The 22,843-nt window shown below is 39.2% G+C and overlaps 2 protein-coding genes across 4 annotated transcripts in view; both read right to left on the bottom strand.

Annotated features, from left to right (window-relative positions):
- Nucleotides 1–5,486: 5,486 nt before the first annotated feature.
- On the bottom strand, nucleotides 5,487–15,306 carry ubox5 (U-box domain containing 5). The gene is made up of 5 exons (XM_077217536.1): nucleotides 15,259–15,306; nucleotides 13,156–13,248; nucleotides 9,666–10,731; nucleotides 7,389–7,511; nucleotides 5,487–5,791 (listed from the first exon to the last, which is right to left on the bottom strand). The coding sequence occupies exons 2-5, from the start codon at nucleotides 13,207–13,209 to the stop codon at nucleotides 5,589–5,591; spliced, it is 1,446 nt and encodes a 481-aa protein (XP_077073651.1). The 5' UTR covers nucleotides 13,210–13,248; nucleotides 15,259–15,306; the 3' UTR covers nucleotides 5,487–5,588.
- A 1,057-nt stretch (nucleotides 15,307–16,363) lies between these two features.
- The window catches only part of lzts3b (leucine zipper, putative tumor suppressor family member 3b), a 15,363-nt gene continuing 8,883 nt past the window's right edge, over nucleotides 16,364–22,843 (bottom strand). Inside the window, exons 5-7 of one of the 3 annotated variants that reach the window (XR_013197384.1) lie at nucleotides 20,534–20,764; nucleotides 17,557–19,282; nucleotides 16,364–17,180 (exon numbers count right to left, since the gene is read on the bottom strand). Coding sequence is in view for 1 of the 3 variants with exons in the window: in XM_077217525.1 (XP_077073640.1) it covers nucleotides 18,728–19,282; nucleotides 20,534–20,764 (786 nt within the window). In the remaining 2 variants the exon portion in view is untranslated. Of the gene's footprint in view, nucleotides 19,283–20,533; nucleotides 20,765–22,843 lie in introns of all 3 variants that reach the window. The other 2 variants (XR_013197385.1, XM_077217525.1) reach the window with 2 other exon arrangements.

The raw sequence follows: 22,843 nt of genomic DNA, 5'->3' as shown, positions 1-22,843 counted from the left end.
TGTTACACCACAATAAGAAATGCATATCACTCCGTCCCACGGGCAGCTTTGGGGCTCTCTGATCACTGTTTGGTTCATCTCATACCGACCTACAGGCAGAAACTGAAATCAGCTAAACCTGGAATAAGGACTGTGAAAAGATGGACTAATGAAGCAGAGCAGAATCTACAGGCCTGCTTTGATTGCACTGATTGGACTGTTTTTGAAGCTGCTACCAATGATCTGGATGAGCTCACAGATACTGTAACATCATATATAAGTTTCTGTGAGGATACATGCATTCCTACCAGGACATTCTTATCATTCACTAATGATAAACCATGGTTTACTGGGAAACTCAAACACCTTCGTCATGCCAAAGAGGATGCTTACAGAAGTGGGGATAAAATCTTGTATAACCAGGCCAGAAACAGATTGACAAAGGAGATCAGAGTTGCTAAAAGGAACTACTCTGATAAACTGAAAAACCAGTTTTCATCCAACGACCCATCATCAGTCTGGAATGGCCTGAGGAACATTACCAACTACAAGTCACCATCCCCTCGATCTGTGGACAATCAACACCTGGCTGACGATTTAAATTCATTTTACTGCCGGTTTGAAAAGCCCTCATTCACACCACACACCCGGTCTGATCTGCACTTCACACATTCAGCATCACCTCCTGTTCTCCAATTATCACTCCCCCCTCCTGCCATCCAACCTGAGCTTAAGGTCTGTGTGGAGGACGTGAGCCGAGTCTTCAAAAAACAGAAGACTAGGAAAGCCTCAGGCCCAGACGGCATCTCATCTGCTTGTTTAAAAGCCTGCGCTGACCAACTGGCCCCGGTCTTCACGCAGATCTTCAACAGATCATTGGAGCAGTGTGAAGTTCCCTGCTGCTTCAAACGCTCCACTATCATTCCTGTCCCCAAAAAACCCAAAATCACTGGACTTAATGACTACAGACCTGTCGCTCTCACGTCTGTGGTCATGAAGTCGTTTGAAAGACTGGTGCTGGCCCACCTGAAGGACATCACTGGACCCCTGCTGGATCCCTTTCAGTTTGCTTACAGAGCAAACAGGTCTGTGGATGATGCAGTCAACATGGGACTGCATTATATCCTGCAACATCTCGACAGACCAGGGACTTATGCAAGGATCCTCTTTGTGGACTTCAGTTCGGCCTTCAATACCATCATGCCTGGTCTTCTCACAGCCAAACTGACCCAGCTCTCCATACCATCCTCGATCTGTCAGTGGATCACCAGCTTCCTGACGGACCGGCAGCAGCGAGTGAGACTGGGGAAACACACATCCAAGACACTCACAATCAGCACTGGTGCTCCCCAAGGGTGCGTTCTCTCCCCACTGCTCTTCTCCCTGTACACTAATGACTGCACTTCTAAAGACCCCACTGTCAAGCTCCTGAAATTTGCAGACGACACCACTGTCATCGGTCTCATCCGAAACGGTGACGAGTCTGCTTACAGACTGGAGGTTGAACAGCTGGCTGTCTGGTGCAGTTATAACAACCTTGAGCTGAACACGCTCAAAACAGTGGAGATGATCGTGGACTTCAGGAGGAACAGCTCAGCACTCCTCCCACTCACCATCATGAACAGCACTGTGGAAGCAGTGGAGTCATTCAGGTTCCTGGGCACTATCATCTCTCAGGACCTGAAGTGGGACAATCACATTGACTCCACTGTGAAAAAGGCCCAGCAGAGACTGTACTTCCTTCGCCAGCTGAGGAAGTTCAACCTGCCACAGGATCTGCTGATTCAGTTCTACTCAGCCGTCATTGAGTCTGTCTTGTGCGCTTCCATCACTGTCTGGTTTGGTTCAGCTACCAAATCAGACATCAGGAGACTACAACGGACAGTCCGGACTGCGGAGAGGATTATTGGTGCCCCCCTGCCAAACCTCCAGGACCTGTACTCTTCCAGAGTGAGGAAGAGAGCAGGTAAAATCATCACAGACTCCACTCACCCTGGACACCACCTGTTTGAACTGTTACCGTCAAGACGGAGACTCAGATCACTGGCCACAAGAACATCTCGGCACAGGAACAGTTTCTTCCCACAGGCCATTTCCCTCCTGAACAGTTAACACTCCTCCCAAGGCATATGCCTGTAAGTGCAATACTCCCACTGTTTAGTGCAATATCCCACAACTCAGGTGATACTTATATGTAGATTTATTTATTTATAATATTCAGAACACTGTAAATAGGTTCATAATCTGTAAATCTGAAAATGTCTATTCTGACTAAACCCAACTGTGATAGTTTTATTCTCATATATTTATATTTTTATTTTTTATTCTTATAATTTGTAGTATTATGTTTCATGTTGTATTTGTATATGTCCACTGGAAGCCTCAGTACCAAAACAAATTCCTTGTGTGTGCAAGCACACTTGGCAATAAAGCTCTTTCTGATTCTGATTCTGATTCTGACTTAGGAGGCAGAGGTTATTATGTGAGTATAGGAGACCATAAGTCTGAGTGGACATCCATGACATGCGGAGTCCCGCAAGGCTCAATTCTTGCGCCACTCCTATTCAACCTGTACATGCTCCCAATGAGCCAAATAATGAGAAAGAACCAAATCGCTTACCATAGCTATGCAGACGACACACAGCTCTACTTACACACACACACACACACACACACACACACACACACACACACACACACACACACACACACACACACACACACACACACACACACACACACACACACACACACACAGCTCTACTTATCCCTATCGCCTAACGATTACAGCCCCATTGACTCCCTTTGCCAATGCATTGATGAAGTAAACAATTGGATGTGCCAAAACTTTCTTCAGTTAAACAAAGACAAAACTGAAGTCATTGCGTTTGGAAACAAAGATGAAGTTCTCAAGGTGAACGCATACCTTCAGTCTAGGGGTCAAACAACTAAAAATCAAGTCAGGAATCTGGGTGTGTCTCTGGAGTCAGACCTTAGTTTCAGTAGTCATGTCAAAGCAATAACTAAATCAGCATATTATCACCTGAAAAATATTGCAAGAATTAGATGCTTTGTTTCCAGTCAAGACTTAGAGAAACTTGTACATGCTTTCATCACCAGTAGGGTGGATTATTGTAATGGACTCCTCACTGGCCTTCCCAAAAAGACCATAAGACAGTTGCAGCTCATACAGAACGCTGAGCAGAACCAGAACATATGAACACATCACACCAGTCCTCAGGTCTTTACACTGGCTGCCAGTTACATTTAGGATTGATTTTAAAAGTATTATTACTGGTATATAAATCATTCAATGGCCTAGGACCTCAATACATTGCAGATATGCTCAGTGAATATAAACCCAACAGATCACTCAGATCACTAGGATCACATCGGCTAGAAATACCAAGGGTTCACTCTAAGCATGGCGAGTCTGCTTTTAGCTACTATGCCAGCCGCAGCTGGAACCAGCTTCCAGAAGAGATCAGATGTGCTCCTACAGTCACATTCAAATCCAGACTCAAAACACATCTGTTTAGCGGTGCATTTACTGAATGAGCACTGTGCCACTGTTCGTCCGACTGTTCGCACTGTATTTTATGTTTTAATTATTCTGGTTTCATTTGATTATTTCTGTATTTTATCATTTATTCTAAACTTTTTTAATTATTCTGATTTCTTTTTGGGTTTTTACATTTCTTCAATGTTAAGCACTTTGAATTACCAGTGTGTATTAAATGTGCTATATAAATAAACTTGCCTTGATACTCTGATTAACAGCTGAAGGGAAAAGCAGACCGAGATTCCTCACTACATCGATTTGTTTGTTTTATAGCCTAGGGCTATCTGTTTTCCTTTATTTTATTTACTTCTTTTTTTGTGTGCAATTTATTGTTGTAATGATCATAATTAGGCTAACTGTGATTCTGAGATTCTGAGATAGGGCAATGGAAATGAATGTATTCTATAGCTCCCATCTTTCGCATAAGATGTTTGTGTGAAAAACTGGCAAAATAACAACTGGCAAGAAGCCTACAAAACATTGCTTTCATTGCAAAAATCTTTCAGTGAATGTTGTTCGGCTGCAGTTCCAAACGCTTCCACTAGAGGAAACTCTCTCAATGCGTCATTTCTGACTGCGAGGAGCACAAGTGTTAATATTATTTACAGGACCATTAACCTGTTCAAATCATGTCCATGATTTCTTTTTGTGTTCACATAGCAAGTGCAAAACCCTTTACCAAGTTACGAACCATTCCGATGATAAAAAAAAATAAAGTAAAACTTTTCAGTCAAAAATGACCAAAGAGCACTAAGACATTTAGATGTGACACATTGTGTGTCCTTCAGGTGTGTGTGATTGTGTGGAGGACAGTTCAGTTTATCATTACAATAGATGGCAGAGGTCAGAGCTGTTCATTCGTACACAAAGAGAGTTGAGCCTTGAGTCGCTGTATTAAACTCCTGCGCTTCAATAACACAAACACACACTGAACACACACTTTAACTCAAGGATCCTTCATTCTGCAGAAAACAGCCTGAGATCCACAGCACGTGCCAAACACCATCTGGGTCTACGTTCTGCTCACATGGCTGTTTATTTGATCAAAAAATACAGTAAAAATGGTGAAATATTATTGCAATGTAAAACATCTGTTTTCTATGTGACTATATAGTAAAGTGTAATTTATTCCTGTGATCAAAGCTGAATTTTCAGCATCATTACTCCAGTCTTCAGTGTCACGTGATCCTTCAGAAATCACTATAATATGATGATTTGATGATCAAGAAACATTTATGATTATTATCAATGTTGAAAACAGTGATACATTTTAATTTTTAGGATTCTTTGATGAATAGAAAGTTCAAAAGAACTGAATTTATATTAAATAGAATATTTTGTAACATTGTCTTTACTGTCACTTTTGATCAATTTAATGCGTCATTGATGAATTAATGTTAAAATAAATCTTACAGATCACAAACTTTTAAACAGCAGCGTACATTAAAACAGGTTATCTAAAATACATTTCATATATATATATATATATATATATATATATATATATATATGTATGTATTAATAATATATAGTCACAAGGACGCATTAAATTGATCAAAAGTGACTTTCTCCTGGGAAATGAAACTGTTTTCAACATTGATAATAATCATAAATGTTTTTTCTTTCTGAAGACTGGAGTAATTATGCTGAAAATTCAGCTTTGTTCACATTACACTTTACAATATATTCACACAGAAAACAGCTGTTTAACATTATAACAATATATCACTATTTTTACTGTATTTTTCATCAAATAACACGGCCTTGGTGAGCAGAAGAGACTCTTTAAAAAAAAAATTCTCTTACTGACCCCAAACTTTTGAATTAATATATAAACAAGAAATTTTCAAATTTAATGTATTTTAGATACACAATATATATATATATATATATATATATATATATATATATATATATATATATACCTAGAATATATTACCTGCAGTTATTAACAATAACAATTCCTTTTATTTTTCAAAATTTTTTAATGAAAATTATACACAAAATCTACAAACACATGAGCTCATGATGGATCTTCACGTGTGTTTCAGTGATGCACTCGTGTGACGTCGCCGCCAGATGCAGATGTACCACATGTGGGACATGTAATCTTCAGCGTCTGCGAATCACACGGGCGTTTCTGCCGCAAACACGGTCCACACGTGAGATGAGCGCAGGGCAGAACGTACGACGGGACGCTGGAGGAATATACTGACAACGAACACGAGCAAAACACACACGTGTGCTGTCCTGGAAAACACACAGAAGGGAAGGAGATGAATACAGCAAACATATGCTTATGATGTCAGGAACTTTGAGATCATTCACTGTAACATTTACTGAAACAAGTTGGCAAAAAGATGACATGATTACATGACACTTTTAAAAATCCCCCTGTAGTCAATCATTTTATCCCTTAAAACTCATCTTTGATCACCAAAATTACATATTTAAATGTTTTTTTTAAGATATTTTTTCCCTAAAATATCTTGAATGTAACTCGACACCCTTGCCTCATTTAGTATGCGCGGTTCTATGAATATGCAAATGAGCCCCGCCTCATCTCACTCACTCAGAGATCCACTCGTTGACGATCACACGTTGATCTGATTGGTTACAAGGTAGTTTGTGACGTCAGAAACACCAGCGATTTCAAAGCGTGTTTTTGAGACTGTCTTTGGTTCACTGCAGTTTTAAGCAGAAAATACTCAGCAATGCTGTCGACTTATGAATTTACACATGCTTTGTCTTAAAGCATATTAAAAACACCACATAGACATATAAGCAACATTAAACGCTGGATTTTCACCACAGGGGGACTTTAACTATTGATTCTCGATCAGAAACCCAATAAAAGTGAGGTGAAGAGCAGGAAGTCTGTCATGCATTGGGAACATGGTCATGAAAAAAATTAGGATCTTACAAAACATACAATAATAAAACATCAGTGTTTTATTAGAACAACTGAAAGGAAATATATAGCTGAAATGACTGTTATTGAACTGAACTGAATCAACATTGATCTGAATGACGACTGTCTTCTGTAGAGCTGCTTTACAGCGCAATTGGAAGTTTGCATCTATTCAGACGGTAATAGTTTCAAATGTGGATTTCTGTAAAAATAAATTTGCATGGCACATCAGTGATAAAACTCTGATAAAAGTTTTATCCGATAAAATGATAAAACTTCACATGATGGTCTGCTGTAAATAAAATGTCATGCTTGGAATAATACAAATAAATTCGTATTAAATTTAATAATAGGAAAATACGGTTCTATTTATTATTTAAATCTCATTTCGAAAAATAGGAAACTAGACGCACGTATGCTATATTACAAATGCTTCTTATATCCTTGCATTCTATCTCAAAAGAATGTAATTTTTAAAAAATATGGAAATTAGCGGAAACGGAAAGTTAATGACGCATCTTATTTACATGAGATACAAATAAAGCTGCTTGATCTATTTTAATGTTGTGTATAATAGCCTACATTTAAAAAAATTGATATATTTTGCTGCCGCAAAAACGTCCCATTTCAAATGTTAACGTGCTTTTTTATTTTTCTCATTTTTGTTCGCTGAGGTGGATCGGTGATGAAATATTGTTCTTGTAAATACTTTCCAGTATTTTAATCAAACATTGTATGTGCGGTGCTTCACAGTGATCAAAAAAGGATTTAAACAGTGAATTTTGAAGTGATCTCTTCTTGTAAACTTGTAAATGTTGAAAATACCGTATACCCCCATGAGAAACAATAACCGTCCATTGACTGTTATTTTCCAGTTTATTACAGTGAAGCTGTACTGTATGAAGCACTATATGTATATATATCTCAGTCTCGTACCGGTGGAAGCGTCCACATGGGAAGAGGTTTTGCTGGGTGAAGTGAACACTGGTAACCCATGAAGTGCAGCGTTCAGCGCCTGATCTAAACTGTCTGCTAAGCGCCGCTCATGCGAGTCCGAGTCTGAAACACAAGGAGAAATACATCAGACATGAACGTGAGCAAAACATGCATCAGAAACCAAGGCTGCAAACATTTTTTGGGGGGGGGTTAAAGTCCCTACTTCACTATTGTGACGAATATCCGAGTGAAACGCTTCAGGAATGAGAACAAATGTGGGCGGGGCTTGATTTTGTTTGTGTGGAATTGATTGGATGGTTGTGGTTTGCTATTGGCTGATCTCATGTGAGTGACAGGTTGCCCCGCCCACATCATCAGAGAAGAGATGCTGCAAGAGGAAGGTATTCTGATTCAAGATTACCATCTAAATTAATATAACACAATAATGATGATAAATCGTTTAGAATAAACACTGCAATATTGCATTAAAAAAAATTGGTGAAAAGAAGATTTGAATTCCATTCGAAATCAATTCCACAACCAGGAATCAGAATCTGAGTCAATTCCAAAAAATTGGTGGATTCTGTGAACAGTTAAGCCCCGCCTCCTTTGCTCTGATTGGTCATCTCAATCATTTTGACATTGATGAGCGCTGAGACAAAAAATGCGCTATTTAGACTTTTTGTCATCCTAACAATACAGAGAGTTGTGCGTAATGGAGTGCAGTAATTAATAAAACAATTTGATTATTCAGAGGAATCTGTCCTTCTCAGTGTTTATGGTAGTTATGATCCTGTCAGAAACAATGTGTGTGTCCTAATCAAGCAGCAACCTTACGATCTCTCATGAATCCCACACGGACTGAAACTGCAGTTCATCGACTGGCCACTAGAGACAGGCTGCAAAAGAGTCAATGCCCACGTTAAAATGCCCAACTTTACAGCAGGAAAAAATGTGTTTACAGCCTGTGCAATATCGTGTTGTTGGAACTGAAATTTTAAAAATGTGAGGCTTTGAGCGCTGTTGAGTGGGATCGTAAACGCCTCTGATTGGCCATTGTGTTCACGCGCTCATCAAATATGTCTGTGATTGGCTACAATGATCAGCGCTTCAAAAACATTTTGTAAATATACATCAATGACGCTCTTCAGCGAGCGCTTGCACAGATACAGACGATGCTTTCAAACACTCGCGCTCCCTTTTTTAAAACACTTTCAAACACTTCCGTGCGTTGATCATTGTAGCCAATCACAGACATATCTGATGAGCACGTGAACACAATGGCCAATCAGAGGCGTTTACGATCCCACTCAACAGCGCTCAAAGCCTCACATTTGTAAAATTTTTGAAAACACTAGTACTAAAAGCAAAAAAAATAGCTAATGTTGCCCTTCATGACGACAATGAGGAGGTTTAATTTTTTTATAACTCATCCGCTTAAATTACATTAAGCCTTAAAGTTCTGGATAATTAAGGGCGTGGCCACTTGATTGACAGGTGGATTGCCGCTGATGTCACTACTAGCCGCTTGTCTGCTGTCTGTTAGCGTCACATGTGGTGAAGAGATGAGTCCCACTGAAGAGATGGCAAACCAAGCAATCCGATTGGTTCAAAGAACGTTTTATGGTAATCGCTTTAGTGCATGGTTACAAATCAGACAAAATCAATTTATTATAGAAGTCGTTTGAACTACGTTATAACGAGTCATTAATGTCATTTAACTTATATTTTTCATATACTACTATATATCCGAGGCTATAGATTGTGAATTTAAACATTTTTCCGATCTTAGTGTTTTTTAGTTAGCTTAGATAGTAGCATAGCATGTAGCTATCCGATGAGCGTGCTAACGTTAGCTGAGCTTTACTTGAGCTTATACTGCCTTACCGTATTCACAGCAATTCGTAATGCAATTATAATTATGTCATTATTTTTTCGGAATAATCACCGTAATATGTTGTACAAATTTTGTAATTAAAAGAACCTTGAAATAATGTTAATTTGAGTTTATTACTATTTTTCTTATTATCAGTTTATCCATTTAAATAAATGACAGATGAGAACAGATTTAGATCAGGCATACTAATGAGGTCCTAAGCCAGGACCCATCTCTTCACCACAACATCACCTCAGCTAATCCGCCTCGCTGCACATTTACGTTTATCCGCGAGTGACGCGCTAACAAGATGGCGACAGCCGGCTCCGCCCACTTTGGGCTTCAAAAACGCTCTTCAGAAACACTACGAGTGACGTTACGAACATTTGTGACATTCAAACCTGAGTGAGTTTGGAGATTTTTCCTCAACGGAGAACGACCGGGATCAGCGCTAGTCGAGGGAAAGCTGGAGTCGTACTTTCTTTTAGCAGAACGGCTCGGAGTTGATCCTGAAACGGATCCATGAAATCTTAAAGTTTCTGTGTTTCCACTGGAGTCTGTGACGGTTTTAACCTCTGCAAGTCTTGACGGTTGTGGTTTAGCTAGTGGATTATTCCTGCTCCCGACTCCTGTGCATCCCGTCTGCAGAGCCAAACGATCAATACGAGTTTTTAAGAGAGGATTCGGAAGAGGTTTTGAGCTTTGGGAAAAAGGAACGCCGGTAAACGGGTCGTTGGGAAGACGACCCCACGTCGCTTCTCTCTTCCAATACTCCTCTAAAGTGCTGTTATCAATGATCACTCCGCTAGGCAGGATCATCGGGAAAACCATGAGTTCTTGTGTGAGCGGATCTAGGAATTCCTCTGGGATTGGGATGTCGTCTGTGATATTCCCACTTGGTTTGGGAGGAACTGCAATCGTATGGTTTGTGCGTTTAACGCTGTTTAGATGTGCATCCAGAATTTTTTCAAGTTCAGAAGCAGGACAGGATCGGGAAGGAGACGCCCAAACGGAAAGGGATTTGATTCCCAACACACACCCTTTGCTGAAGGGAACGCTGATTCTGAGATGAGCGACGGATACGAGTGATCCGCGACTCCAAAGATTTTGCGCTTTAGCTTCGGATTCCGGCGCAGGAGGAAGATCGGGAAACGGATCTCGCGGTTTGAACGCAGGATTTAGGAAACACACTCGAAGCTCCTCTTGTAAATCACACCGAGACACGAGCTGGAAACGAACGCCGTCACGATCCGAACAGACTAGGATCTCAATCCTACAGGAGCTCCGGCCCGGATCGGATCCCGAGGGAAAGAGCTCGAGGTCGAGTCGACACAGGTCCACACACACCGGGAAGCTCAGCGTCACGTGGACGGGAGGACGGAGGAAATACTCGAGCTTGAACCCGCGCCGGCGAGCGATCGGGTCTCCGGAGAGAAGGTTCGAGACGTCGTGTCCGTCAGCACACAGCTGCGGGAGAAGAAGAAACACAGGGAGAGGTTGAAGGACACACACACACAAACACACACACACACACGTCATATGCATGTATTCTTGGTACAGAACATTGGAAGGTCAGATCAGACGCACACAAGACTCTCGTCCGTTGAGACACAATGCAGTCAGAGCTTTATTACTCATGATGATTTCACAGGTGTTTTAAAGGGAAGGTTGGAGGAGAATATGTCATTATTTACACACTCTCTCACACACACACACACACACACACACAGATGCTCTAACACACTCAAACACACACTTACATACAGACACTCTCTCACTCTCTCACACACACAATCGCTCACCCTCTCAAACACACACACACACACACACACACACACACAGACACACACACACATACAGACACTCTCTCTCAAACAAACACAATCAATCACTCACTCACTCACACACTCTCAAACACACACACAATCACTCACTCTCTCAAACACACACTCACACACACACACACACACACACACACACACACACACAATCACTCACTCTCTCAAACACACACACAATCACTCACTCTCTCAAACACACACACAATCACTCACTCTCTCAAACACACACACACACAGACACACACACACACACACACACAATCACTCACTCTCTCAAACAAACACAATCAATCACTCACTCACTCTCAAACACACACACACACACACACACACACAATCACTCACTCTCTCAAACACACACACAATCACTCACTCTCTCAAACACACACTCACACACACACACACACACACACACACACTCTCTCAAACACACAATCACTCACTCTCTCTCAAACACACACACACACACACTCACACACACAATCACTCACTCACTCTCTCAAACACACACACACTCACTCTCTCTCAAACACACACACTCACTCTCTCTCAAACACACACACACTCACTCTCTCTCAAACACACACACTCACTCTCTCTCAAACACACACACTCACTCTCTCTCAAACACACACACACTCACTCTCTCTCAAACACACACACACTCACACTCTCTCAAACACACACACACACACACACACACTCACACACACAATCACTCACTCACTCTCTCAAACACACACACACACTCACTCTCTCTCAAACACACACACACTCTCACTCACTCACATTCTCTCCCTCTCTCTCTCTCTCTCTCTCTCTCTCTCTCTCACACACACACACACTCACTTACTCTTTCTCACTCTCTTGCACACTAACTCTCACACACACATTCACAAACTCTCTCTCACACACACATGTTTTTCATCATTTACAGCATCATGCTGTTAGAAATGCACTCCTTAATGCAGGATTTAAGAGCTTTGGCTTTTCCAGCATTTCATTCTGAAGGATCTAAGCTAGTGTAAATCGGATTTATTAATCAATTTATCTATTTATCAATCTTTTATGATTTAATAATTATTTATAGTTTAGTTTAACTTTATTGTCGTATTTATTTACCTTCCACACTGGTTTCATACAGAAAAACATGCACTGGCGACATTATTCCTTTTCATTTCCAAACATCCCGCAATAATATTAAAAATCATAATCAAAACAATCAATCATTCTCTTGGATTAACTAAAAAAATAGTTTTGTTTAAAATAATCACCACCATTGGAACAAACAATTTTTTATATACATTTATCTAGCCAGAGATTTATGAATTATTTATTAATGATTTGTGCCATATATTACTATTACTCACGTCTTATTATTGTGGGGCTTCATTGAGTTTTTGTCTTAACGAATAAGAGAATTTTTAAAGTGTTTAATCATGGGATGTTGTTGTAAAGCTGTTTGTTGTACTTGTGCTGGTCAAACATACGCAACTAAGATTATATATTAATCATATTAATCAAAGTTTCCCTGTCAAGACTTTTAATACAGTTTGGGTACCAGGCAAAATTTTGATATGATGTAGATGCTTCCTAAACACTTTGAATGCATTACACACACGATGTGATGCTTCGTTACAGTTTTAAAGTATTAATTATAGTATTATACTCTGTGTATGAAACAGAATTGTTCTCATGTTTTGTTAAATGGAAGGAAAACTATACGATGAGTAAATTATGACTTTACATTTTTTATGTTTTATTATGAACCCAAAAAAATCATAGTTTTTTTTTCTTTTGTGTAAAATAGCAATGTTGCTATAAACTGTCATGTTTATATTTGTATGTCATTAATCTCAATTAAATAAACAACTCTTCAGTGATGCATGAGTGTGATTTTATTAACATTAGTTTGAACTTCATTGAAGTGCATCAGTGAAATGGATTCAGTCATGAGTGTGTGTGTGTGTGTGTGTGTGTGTGTGTGTGTGTGTGTGTGTGTGTGTGTGTGTGTGTGTGTGTGTGTGTGTGTGTGTGTGTGTGTGTGTACCTTGTTGCATTGAACGGAGGTGTGGAAGTGTGGCAAGCACAGGTTGAGCACCATGATGATGATCCTGCATCTACAGAGACAGAATCTGAAACACTAGAAGAGACAAACACACAAAACTGTTTATGGGTCAAGTTATTGGAACGAGCTACAAGTCATTTATCTCAATCTCTGCACTTAAAAGAAAACTATTAGGGAGTGTTTTTATCACAGCTTGTCAATGTTTTAAATGAATGTGTGTGTGTGTGTGTGTGTGTGTGTGTGTGTGTGTGTGTGTGTGTGTGTGTGTGTGTGTGTGTGTGTGTGTGTGTGTGTGTGTGTGTGTCTGTGTGTGTGTGTGTGTGTGTGTGTGTGTGTGTTTAGTAGTAATCTATGTATGACTTGCCTGGTTAAATAAATAAAATAAAATCATCAATCATACTAGAACAATACAGGCACTTTCAATAGAGTTACTGGAACTGAACCTTTAATGGAGAAATACACTTCTGCAAAGAATGTACTTTATACACACACACACACACACACACACACACACACACACTCGCTAACACACACACACACACACACACACACACTGACAGTCACTCACTAACACACATACACGCGGACAGTCAGTCAGTCAGTCACTCACACTCACACACACACACACTGACAGTCACTCACTAACACACATACACGCGGACAGTCAGTCAGTCAATCAGTAACTCACACTCACACACACAGACAGTCACTCACTAACACACATACACGCGGACAGTCAGTCAGTCAGTCAGTCACTCACACTCACACACACACACACACACACACACAGACAGTCACTCACTAACACACATACACGCGGACAGTCAGTCAGTCAGTCAGTCACTCACACTCACACACACACACACACACACACACACACACACACACACACACACACACACACACACACACACACACATACAGTCACTCACTAACACACATACACGCGGACAGTCAGTCAGTCAGTCAGTCACTCACACTCACACACACACACACACACACACACACACACACAGTCACTCACTAACACACATACACGCGGACAGTCAGTCAGTCAGTCAGTCACTCACACTCACACACACACACACAGACAGTCACTCACTAACACACATACACGCGGACAGTCAGTCAGTCAGTCAGTCACTCACACTCTCACACACACACACACACAGACAGTCACTCACTAACACACACACACACACAGTCACTCACTAACACACATACACGCGGACAGTCAGTCAGTCACTCACACTCACACACACACACACACACACACACAGACAGTCACTCACTAACACACATACACGTGGACAGTCAGTCAGTCAGTCAGTCACTCACACTCACACACACACACACACACACACAGACAGTCACTCACTAACACACATACACGCGGACAGTCAGTCAGTCAGTCAGTCACTCACACACACACACACAGACAGTCACTCACTAACACACATACACGCGGACAGTCAGTCAGTCAGTCACTCACACTCACACACACACACACACACACACACACACACACACACACACACACACACACACACATACAGTCACTCACTAACACACATACACGCGGACAGTCAGTCAGTCAGTCAGTCACTCACACTCACACACACACACACACAGACAGTCACTCACTAACACACATACACGCGGACAGTCAGTCAGTCAGTCAGTCACTCACACACACACACACACACACACACACACACACACACACAGTCACTCACTAACACACATACACGCGGACAGTCAGTCAGTCACTCACTCACTCACACACACACACACACACACACACACACACACAGACAGACAGACAGTCACTCACTAACACACATACACGCGGACAGTCAGTCAGTCAGTCAGTCACTCACACACACACACACACACACACACACACACACACACACACACACACACACACACACACACACAGTTCAATGTACACATAATACACAGTATACAACTGCACAAACGTGCAAGAAAGAAAGAGTTTAATAGATCGAGAAAACGATGAATAAAGCACATAACTTTCCGAGATTCACACATTTGATTTACACTGATGAAAACAAAACTCACCCGCAGGAGAAGAAACAGAGAAACAGCAGCGGCGCTGACGTCACAGCTACTTCCGGGAGCAAAGAGGCGCGCGCGGCTCAGTGCTGCCCCCTGCCGGCGGGAAACGACTTTAAAGTAACGAACGCCAGCTGATTTATCTTCTTGGGTTGCATTAAATACATCTTAAAATAATGAATCGAGGGTTTAATGATTGGATTTAGTAATTTAAATTTTTAACACACGATGTTTCCTGAACTTATACATTTGAGTTGCTCACAGAGATCCCTGAGATCACAAAATCAGCTGCTCTTGAAATTCGTCGGTCACGTGTAAAAACTAAAGGAGATCGTGCTTTCTCAGTCGCTGCTCCTAAGTTGTGGAATGGGTTACCAATGTTCATCAGATCCTCTATACTGTAACCATGTTTAAATCTCAGCTTAAGACATGTGTGTTTGATGAAGCCTTTGCTGACCGCTAGACTTTGATTTTATATCTATACTATTTTATTACTTCTTTATTCTTTCTTGTATTTTATTGTGTTTTATCTAATTCGTTTGAAATTGTACAGCACTTTGGTACACAGTGTGTTTTTTAAGGTGCTTTATAAATAAACTTTGATATGATTTGATTTGATAATATCCACACAACATAAATATATATAATGTCATAAAGTTGTATCTGTATCCACAAAATGTACACGCATATTCATATTGCTTTTGTTGTCAAATTCATAAGCGAATTCATATAGCCTACTCCACAAAAAAAAAAAACATTCGGATTTCAGGGCTTTACAAAAGACGTTGACACTAACATTACAGATGTTATTTTAAAATATGGAATCAGAAATATATATATATATTTTGTCTAAACAGTTTCACGTCAATTGAGTTATTTATTTCCTTCAGAAGCACCATGCTTTATTTGTATATTTCATATTTAAGTAAGGATTTGACGATATAGCCTACTGTAGCTAGGCTATATTATTGTTTTTGTTCCAGAACAAAAAAAAAAAATGAACATACCTGTCAAACTGGGCAAAAACATGTTGTTGTTTTTTAATGGGAAATAATAACACACTTAGGGTATCATGTTTATTATCAAACGTCTCAAAAAAAGACGATATGGATTGATGTGTCTTTATCGTTTAATGTGTTTTTGATTGAGCATTTTTACGCAAGTCATTACAGTAACATAAATACAAACAATAGAAGTATAAAAACATAGCTTTTGTTCTCTAAATCAATTAATTACATCATCAAATCAAATGATTACATCAGAACTACATCGAAAGGAATATGGTTTTGGGAAATTGTTGATGCATTTGAACCACATGTTACAGAAAAACAAAGCTGAAATATCGGCTTTATTAATTCACAATAACCAGAACGATGAAATAACAGTAATTTTCATCTTTTTTCAAAATATTCACACGCAATATGTTGTTATACTGGAAATAACGATTTGACACATAAATAACCATCATATCCACAGCCTGCCTGTCTACACAACACTGAACATAGCAGCAGTTCTCAGAGAACCTTCCAGAAACACCAATGTAGAATTAGTCAAAGCAAGTTCGGTTGCCTGTAATTTTGCACCGAATTAAAATGAAATAAAAACTGAGACAATTTTTTTTTATTTTTCTTCAAGTAATTCTATCTGCAGATAGGAGCCCTCTGTTTGTTGTCTAATGACCCCTGGCGTTCACGTTTAGAAACTGAAACACGGATTCCTTCAAATGCAGAATAATTAAGACTTCGTAAGGTCTCTTCTGCTCGCCAAGGCTGCATTTATATAATCAAAATATTTGATTATGTTTTCTATGTGAATATATAGTAAAGTGTAATTTATTCCTGTGATCAAAGCTGAATTTTCAGCATCATTACTCCAGTCTTCAGTGTCACATGATCCTTCAGAAATCACTATAATATGATGATTTGATGCTCAAGAAACATTTATGATTATTAGCAATGTTGAAAACTGTGATGCACTACCATTCGAAAGTTTGGAGTAAGTAGGAGTTTTATTTTATTTTTAAAAGAAGAAATTAAATCAATACTTTTATTCAGCAAAGACACATTAAATTGGTCAAAAGTGACAGTAAAGACGTTTATAATGTCACAAAAGATTATATTTCAAATAAATGTTGTTCTTTTGAACTTTCTATTCATCAAAGAATCTTGAAAAATAAAATTGATCACGTTTTCCACAACAAAAATAAACATTGCTAATAATCATAAATGTGTCTTGAGCATCAAATCATCATATTATAGTGATTTCTGAAGGATCATGTGACACTGAAGACTGGAGTAATGATGCTGAAAATTCAGCTTTACTATATATATTCACATAGAAAACAGCTGATTTACATTCTACTAATATAAATATATCATATTTTTACTGTGTATTTATGATTCAAAAACATTAAAAATCTTAATTATTCCAAACTTTTCACCAGTAGTTTATAGAACACCTTTAAAGCTACACTGTGTAACTTTTTTAGTTTATTCTTAGCTAAAAACACTAAGTTCTTTCAAAAATATATGTGCTCATTAATGTATATTTACTTCGTTCAAGTAATAAAGTATTCTCGTGAGTGTATAATATGCCATTGAAAATACATACGGGTGGGGGGGTTCTAATGTCGGTCGCCATGTTGCCCCTCCATCTTGAAAGTACATTAGCCAAAGAGGGACATACGGTTAATTCAAGCTTCACCTTTCACTCATGGACGGGGTCGAACTGGAAGCCATGCTAATCTTGGACTACATTGGCCACCGTAGGAGTTAAAACGAAATCGGAATTGAGAGGAACAGAAACTAATATTCACTGGATGGTCATATACCTTTTCACCGCTAGATGGGGGTAAAAATCACACAGTGTAGCTTTAAGCAAAGCGATGGAAAAATCTCTTTCGATTCATAACTGTATTTGTTGTTCTTGTTGTTCTTTAGTGCGTTCGGGTCTCTGTTGCACAGACCTCAAATTGTCTCCGATAAACTATAATAATATTTCACTATTTTTACTGTTTTTTTTTTGCTCAGAAAAATGCAGCATTGGTGAGTTTTCAAAAACATTTAAAAATCGTAATCATTTCAAACATTTGAATGATAGTTTATAGAACCCCTTCCAGAGATGGAAAAATGTGTGCATCTTTTTTTGATTCATAACTGCATTTGTTGTTCTTTCACCTCGGGTCTCTTTTGCACAGACGTCGATTGTCTCTGATAAACTATAATATTATTTCACTATTCTTACCGTATTTTTGATCAGATAAATGCAGCATTGGTGAGTTTTCAAAAACATTAAAAAAATCATAATTATTCCAAACGTTTGACGGATAGTTTATAGAACCCCTCTCAGCAAAGAGATGGATAAATGTGTGCATCTTTTTTTGATTCATAACTGCATTTGTTGTTCTTTCAGCTCGGGTCTCTTTAGTGCGTTTGGTTCTCTGTTGCGCAGACGTCGATTGTCTCTGACTAAAGTCCTAAATCTCTGTGGACTCGATGCGCTCCAGACGGGACGGTCCGGGCCACGGCGGCGCCAGCTGATGCAGAGCCGGTGTTTTGGGATCGTCGGGACAGAGCGTGCCGGGCGCCGGGACGGGGATGGAGAGGGAATCGGACCCGAGCTGCCCGACCCGCTCCTCCAGCGCCTGGTTCCTCTGCAGCGTCTCCACGTAGCTGATCTGCAGCTGGGCCTGGTACTTCAGCACTCGCTCCTTCTCGTCCTGCCAGGTGTGTCTCTCCTGAGCGAAGGTGAGCGCTTGTCTCTCGCGCTGCTGGCGCTCCAGGTGTAGCTCTCCCGTCAGTCGCTCCAGCTGACGGCGTAGCTCCGCCTCCTGCCGCTGCGCTTTAGCCTCGTCGCTCTGCAGGCTGAGGAGCGAGTCCACCGTGGCGCTGAGCGGTTCGGGCGTTCGGGGCGAGTGAAGGCCGGCCCACGGCGGACTGATCGCGCTCCTGCAGCTTAACTCGTTTAGGGCCCGTTTGAGACCCAGGACCTCGGCTTCGAACACCACCAGCTTGTCACGCAACATCGACACCTGCAGACACAGCAAAACATACCAGTGAAAAATATGAAATATTATTATAATTTCAAACATATGTGAATATATAGTAAACCAAACCATTTGGTGGAATCAACATAGTGCATTATTGAATCAATTACGAGTGTAATCAACATATGTCAACATAAAGCTGCATTTATTTAATCTAAAAATACAGTAAAAAATATGAAATATTATTATAATTTCAAACATATGTGAATGTATAGTAAACCAAACCATACGAGTGGAATCAACATAATGCATTATTGAATTGATTATGAGTGTAATCAACATATGTCAACTTAAGGCAGCGTTTATTTAATCTAAAAATACAGTAATAAATATGAAATATTATTATGATTTAAAACAGCTGTTTACTTTGTGAATATATAGCAAAGTGTAATTTATTCCTGTTATCAAAGCATTAAATTGATCAAAATCAAGTGGAATTGATTACGAGTGAAATCAACATATGGCTGCATTTATTTGATCAAAAATACAGTAAAAATTAATATACGAAGATATGAGTTAGGGATGCACCGATACGAAAACTTTGTCCGATACCGATACTTCTTTATATTTGAAAGCCGATAACCGATATATCGGCCGATAAACCTAAATCCAAATTTTGTCCAATACCGATAACCAATAATTATTTATATTTGAAAACCGATAACCGATATATCGGCCGATAAACCTGAATCCAAATTTTTAAATAATTTTTTAGATTCTGATTACAAAAACAAGTCTCACAATTAAAAGCCACGTTCCAAACACACACTTATAATGTTCAAATTATAATTTTATGAGGCCGATATGACACGTGTTGCACTTTACTGTATTTTCCTTTTTTGAAGTGATTCCAATCATATTTCAAGCAATTCAAAATCATCATGTTGAACAGTGCGCATCTGAAGAGTCTCAGCTGAAGGCAATAATACATTATTTATCAGCTTTAATATATCGGCCACATTTTCTTATGGGGCCGATAACGATAACATTAAAAATTAACATATATCGGCCGATACCGATACAGTGACAGATATATCGTCCAATCCCTATATATTATCCTAACATTGTAATATCATCGTTATGTTGTAATAATAATTGTATATAGTACAATTATATCGTATCGTGAGTTCAGTATCGTGATATGTATCGAATCGTGACATGAGGTTATCGTTACACACCTAAAAAATCAGTTAAAACAGTGTATAATAACAGTGTGTATGAGTGTTTCTGCAGCACCTCAGTCAGCGTTCGCTTCAGTTCTCCTTCACATCGCTCCAGCTCTCGGCTCTTGCTGGCGTACGAGTCCTTCAGGCCGATCATGGTCTCCTCGCGCTCCTTCAGCTGGGCGTTCAGCTCCTTCATTTGACCCCTGAGGGCCACCATCTCTCCGGCCCGCTGCGTAACCTCGTTCTGGCTCTCTCGAAGCTGTTGTTTCAGGAGAGAGATCTCGCCCACTTTCTGACACAGCTGCTCAACACAAACCACACACACGCAAGTCACGTCAGCTTCAATTATACAGCGCTTTAACAATATAGAGTTTCACAGCAGCTTTACAGTGATAATAGGAGATTACAGTAACAGAGATTGTTTAGGCTTTACAGCAGATCTAGAATAAAGTTATTGTCCAGATAAAGTTAGTTTTGATTGATTCACTTCCGTTGTAAAGATCATTAGTTATTAACTTAGCGGCCGCTAACACACACCGTTTTAACAGAAAACACACTTTTAATGTGTTCTGGACGTTCATTTACACACAACAGTGTTTGAGCTCGAGAACACACACTCTGAAACAGAACCAAAACGCACGTCTAGTCAAGTCATGCACTTTTATTATGGATAGATGCACTTTTATTATGGATAGATGCACTTTTATGATGGACAGATGCACTTTTATGATGGATAGATGCACTTTTATGATGAATAGATGCACTTTTATGATGAATAGATGCACTTTTATGATGAATAGATGCACTTTTATGATGGATAGATGCACTTTTATCATGGATAGATGCACTTTTATGATGGATAGATGCACTTTTATCATGGATAGATGCACTTTAATGATGGATAGATGCACTTTTATCATGGATAGATGCACTTTAATGATGGACAGATGCACTTTTATCATGGATAGATGCACTTTTATGATGAATAGATGCACTTTTATGATGAATAGATGCACTTTTATGATGAATAGATGCACTTTTATGATGGATAGATGCACTTTTATCATGGATAGATGCACTTTTATGATGGATAGATGCACTTTTATCATGGATAGATGCACTTTAATGATGGATAGATGCACTTTTATCATGGATAGATGCACTTTTATGATGAATAGATGCACTTTTATGATGAATAGATGCACTTTTATGATGAATAGATGCACTTTTATGATGGATAGATGCACTTTTATCATGGATAGATGCACTTTAATGATGGATAGATGCACTTTTATGATGGATAGATGCACTTTTATGATGGATAGATGCACTTTAATGATGGACAGATGCACTATATCATGGATAGATGCACTTTAATGATGGACAGATGCACTTTTATCATGGATAGATGCACTTTTATGATGAATAGATGCACTTTTATGATGGACAGATGCACTTTTATGATGGATAGATGCACTTTTATGATGGACAGATGCACTTTTATCATGGATAGATGCACTTTAATGATGGATAGATGCACTTTTATGATGGATAGATGCACTTTTATGATGGATAGATGCACTTTTATCATGGATAGATGCACTTTAATGATGGACAGATGCACTTTTATCATGGATAGATGCACTTTTATGATGAATAGATGCACTTTTATGATGAATAGATGCACTTTTATGATGAATAGATGCACTTTTATGATGAATAGATGCACTTTAATGATGGACAGATGCACTTTTATCATGGATAGATGCACTTTAATGATGGATAGATGCACTTTTATGATGAATAGATGCACTTTTATGATGGATAGATGCACTTTAATGATGGACAGATGCACTTTTATGATGGACAGATGCACTTTTATCATGGATAGATGCACTTTTATGATGGATAGATGGACTTTAATGATGGACAGATGCACTTTTATGATGGACAGATGCACTTTTATCATGGATAGATGCACTTTTATGATGAATAGATGCACTTTTATGATGGACAGATGCACTTTTATGATGGATAGATGCACTTTTATGATGGACAGATGCACTTTTATCATGGATAGATGCACTTTAATGATGGATAGATGCACTTTTATGATGGATAGATGCACTTTTATGATGAATAGATGCACTTTAATGATGGACAGATGCACTTTAATGATGGACAGATGCACTTTTATGATGGACAGATGCACTTTTATGATGGATAGATGCACTTTAATGATGGATAGATGCACTTTTATGATGGACAGATGCACTTTTATCATGGATAGATGCACTTTTATGATGAATAGATGCACTTTTATGATGGACAGATGCACTTTTATGATGGATAGATGCACTTTTATGATGGACAGATGCAC

Source organism: Siphateles boraxobius, unplaced genomic scaffold (genome assembly GCF_051911475.1).
Source record: "Siphateles boraxobius isolate OS27281-9 unplaced genomic scaffold, OSU_SipBor_1 74, whole genome shotgun sequence".
Classification (NCBI taxonomy): domain Eukaryota; kingdom Metazoa; phylum Chordata; class Actinopteri; order Cypriniformes; family Leuciscidae; genus Siphateles; species Siphateles boraxobius.
Note: the sequence above shows the minus strand (reverse complement) of the source record. Positions and strands in the feature narration are given on the sequence as shown.

What these genes read in the sequence shown, in the direction of transcription:
- ubox5 (XM_077217536.1), bottom strand. Translation starts at nt 13,209, where the DNA reads ATGGTGCTCAACCTGTGCTTGCCACACTTCCACACCTCCGTTCAATGC. An exon ending in CCTCCGTTCAATGCAACAAG is followed by an intron (nt 10,732 to 13,155) that starts GTACACACACAC and finishes CTTCTCCCGCAG; the next exon opens with CTGTGTGCTGACGGACACGA. An exon ending in AAATCTCCAAACTCACTCAG is followed by an intron (nt 7,512 to 9,665) that starts GTTTGAATGTCA and finishes CTTGTGTTTCAG; the next exon opens with ACTCGGACTCGCATGAGCGG.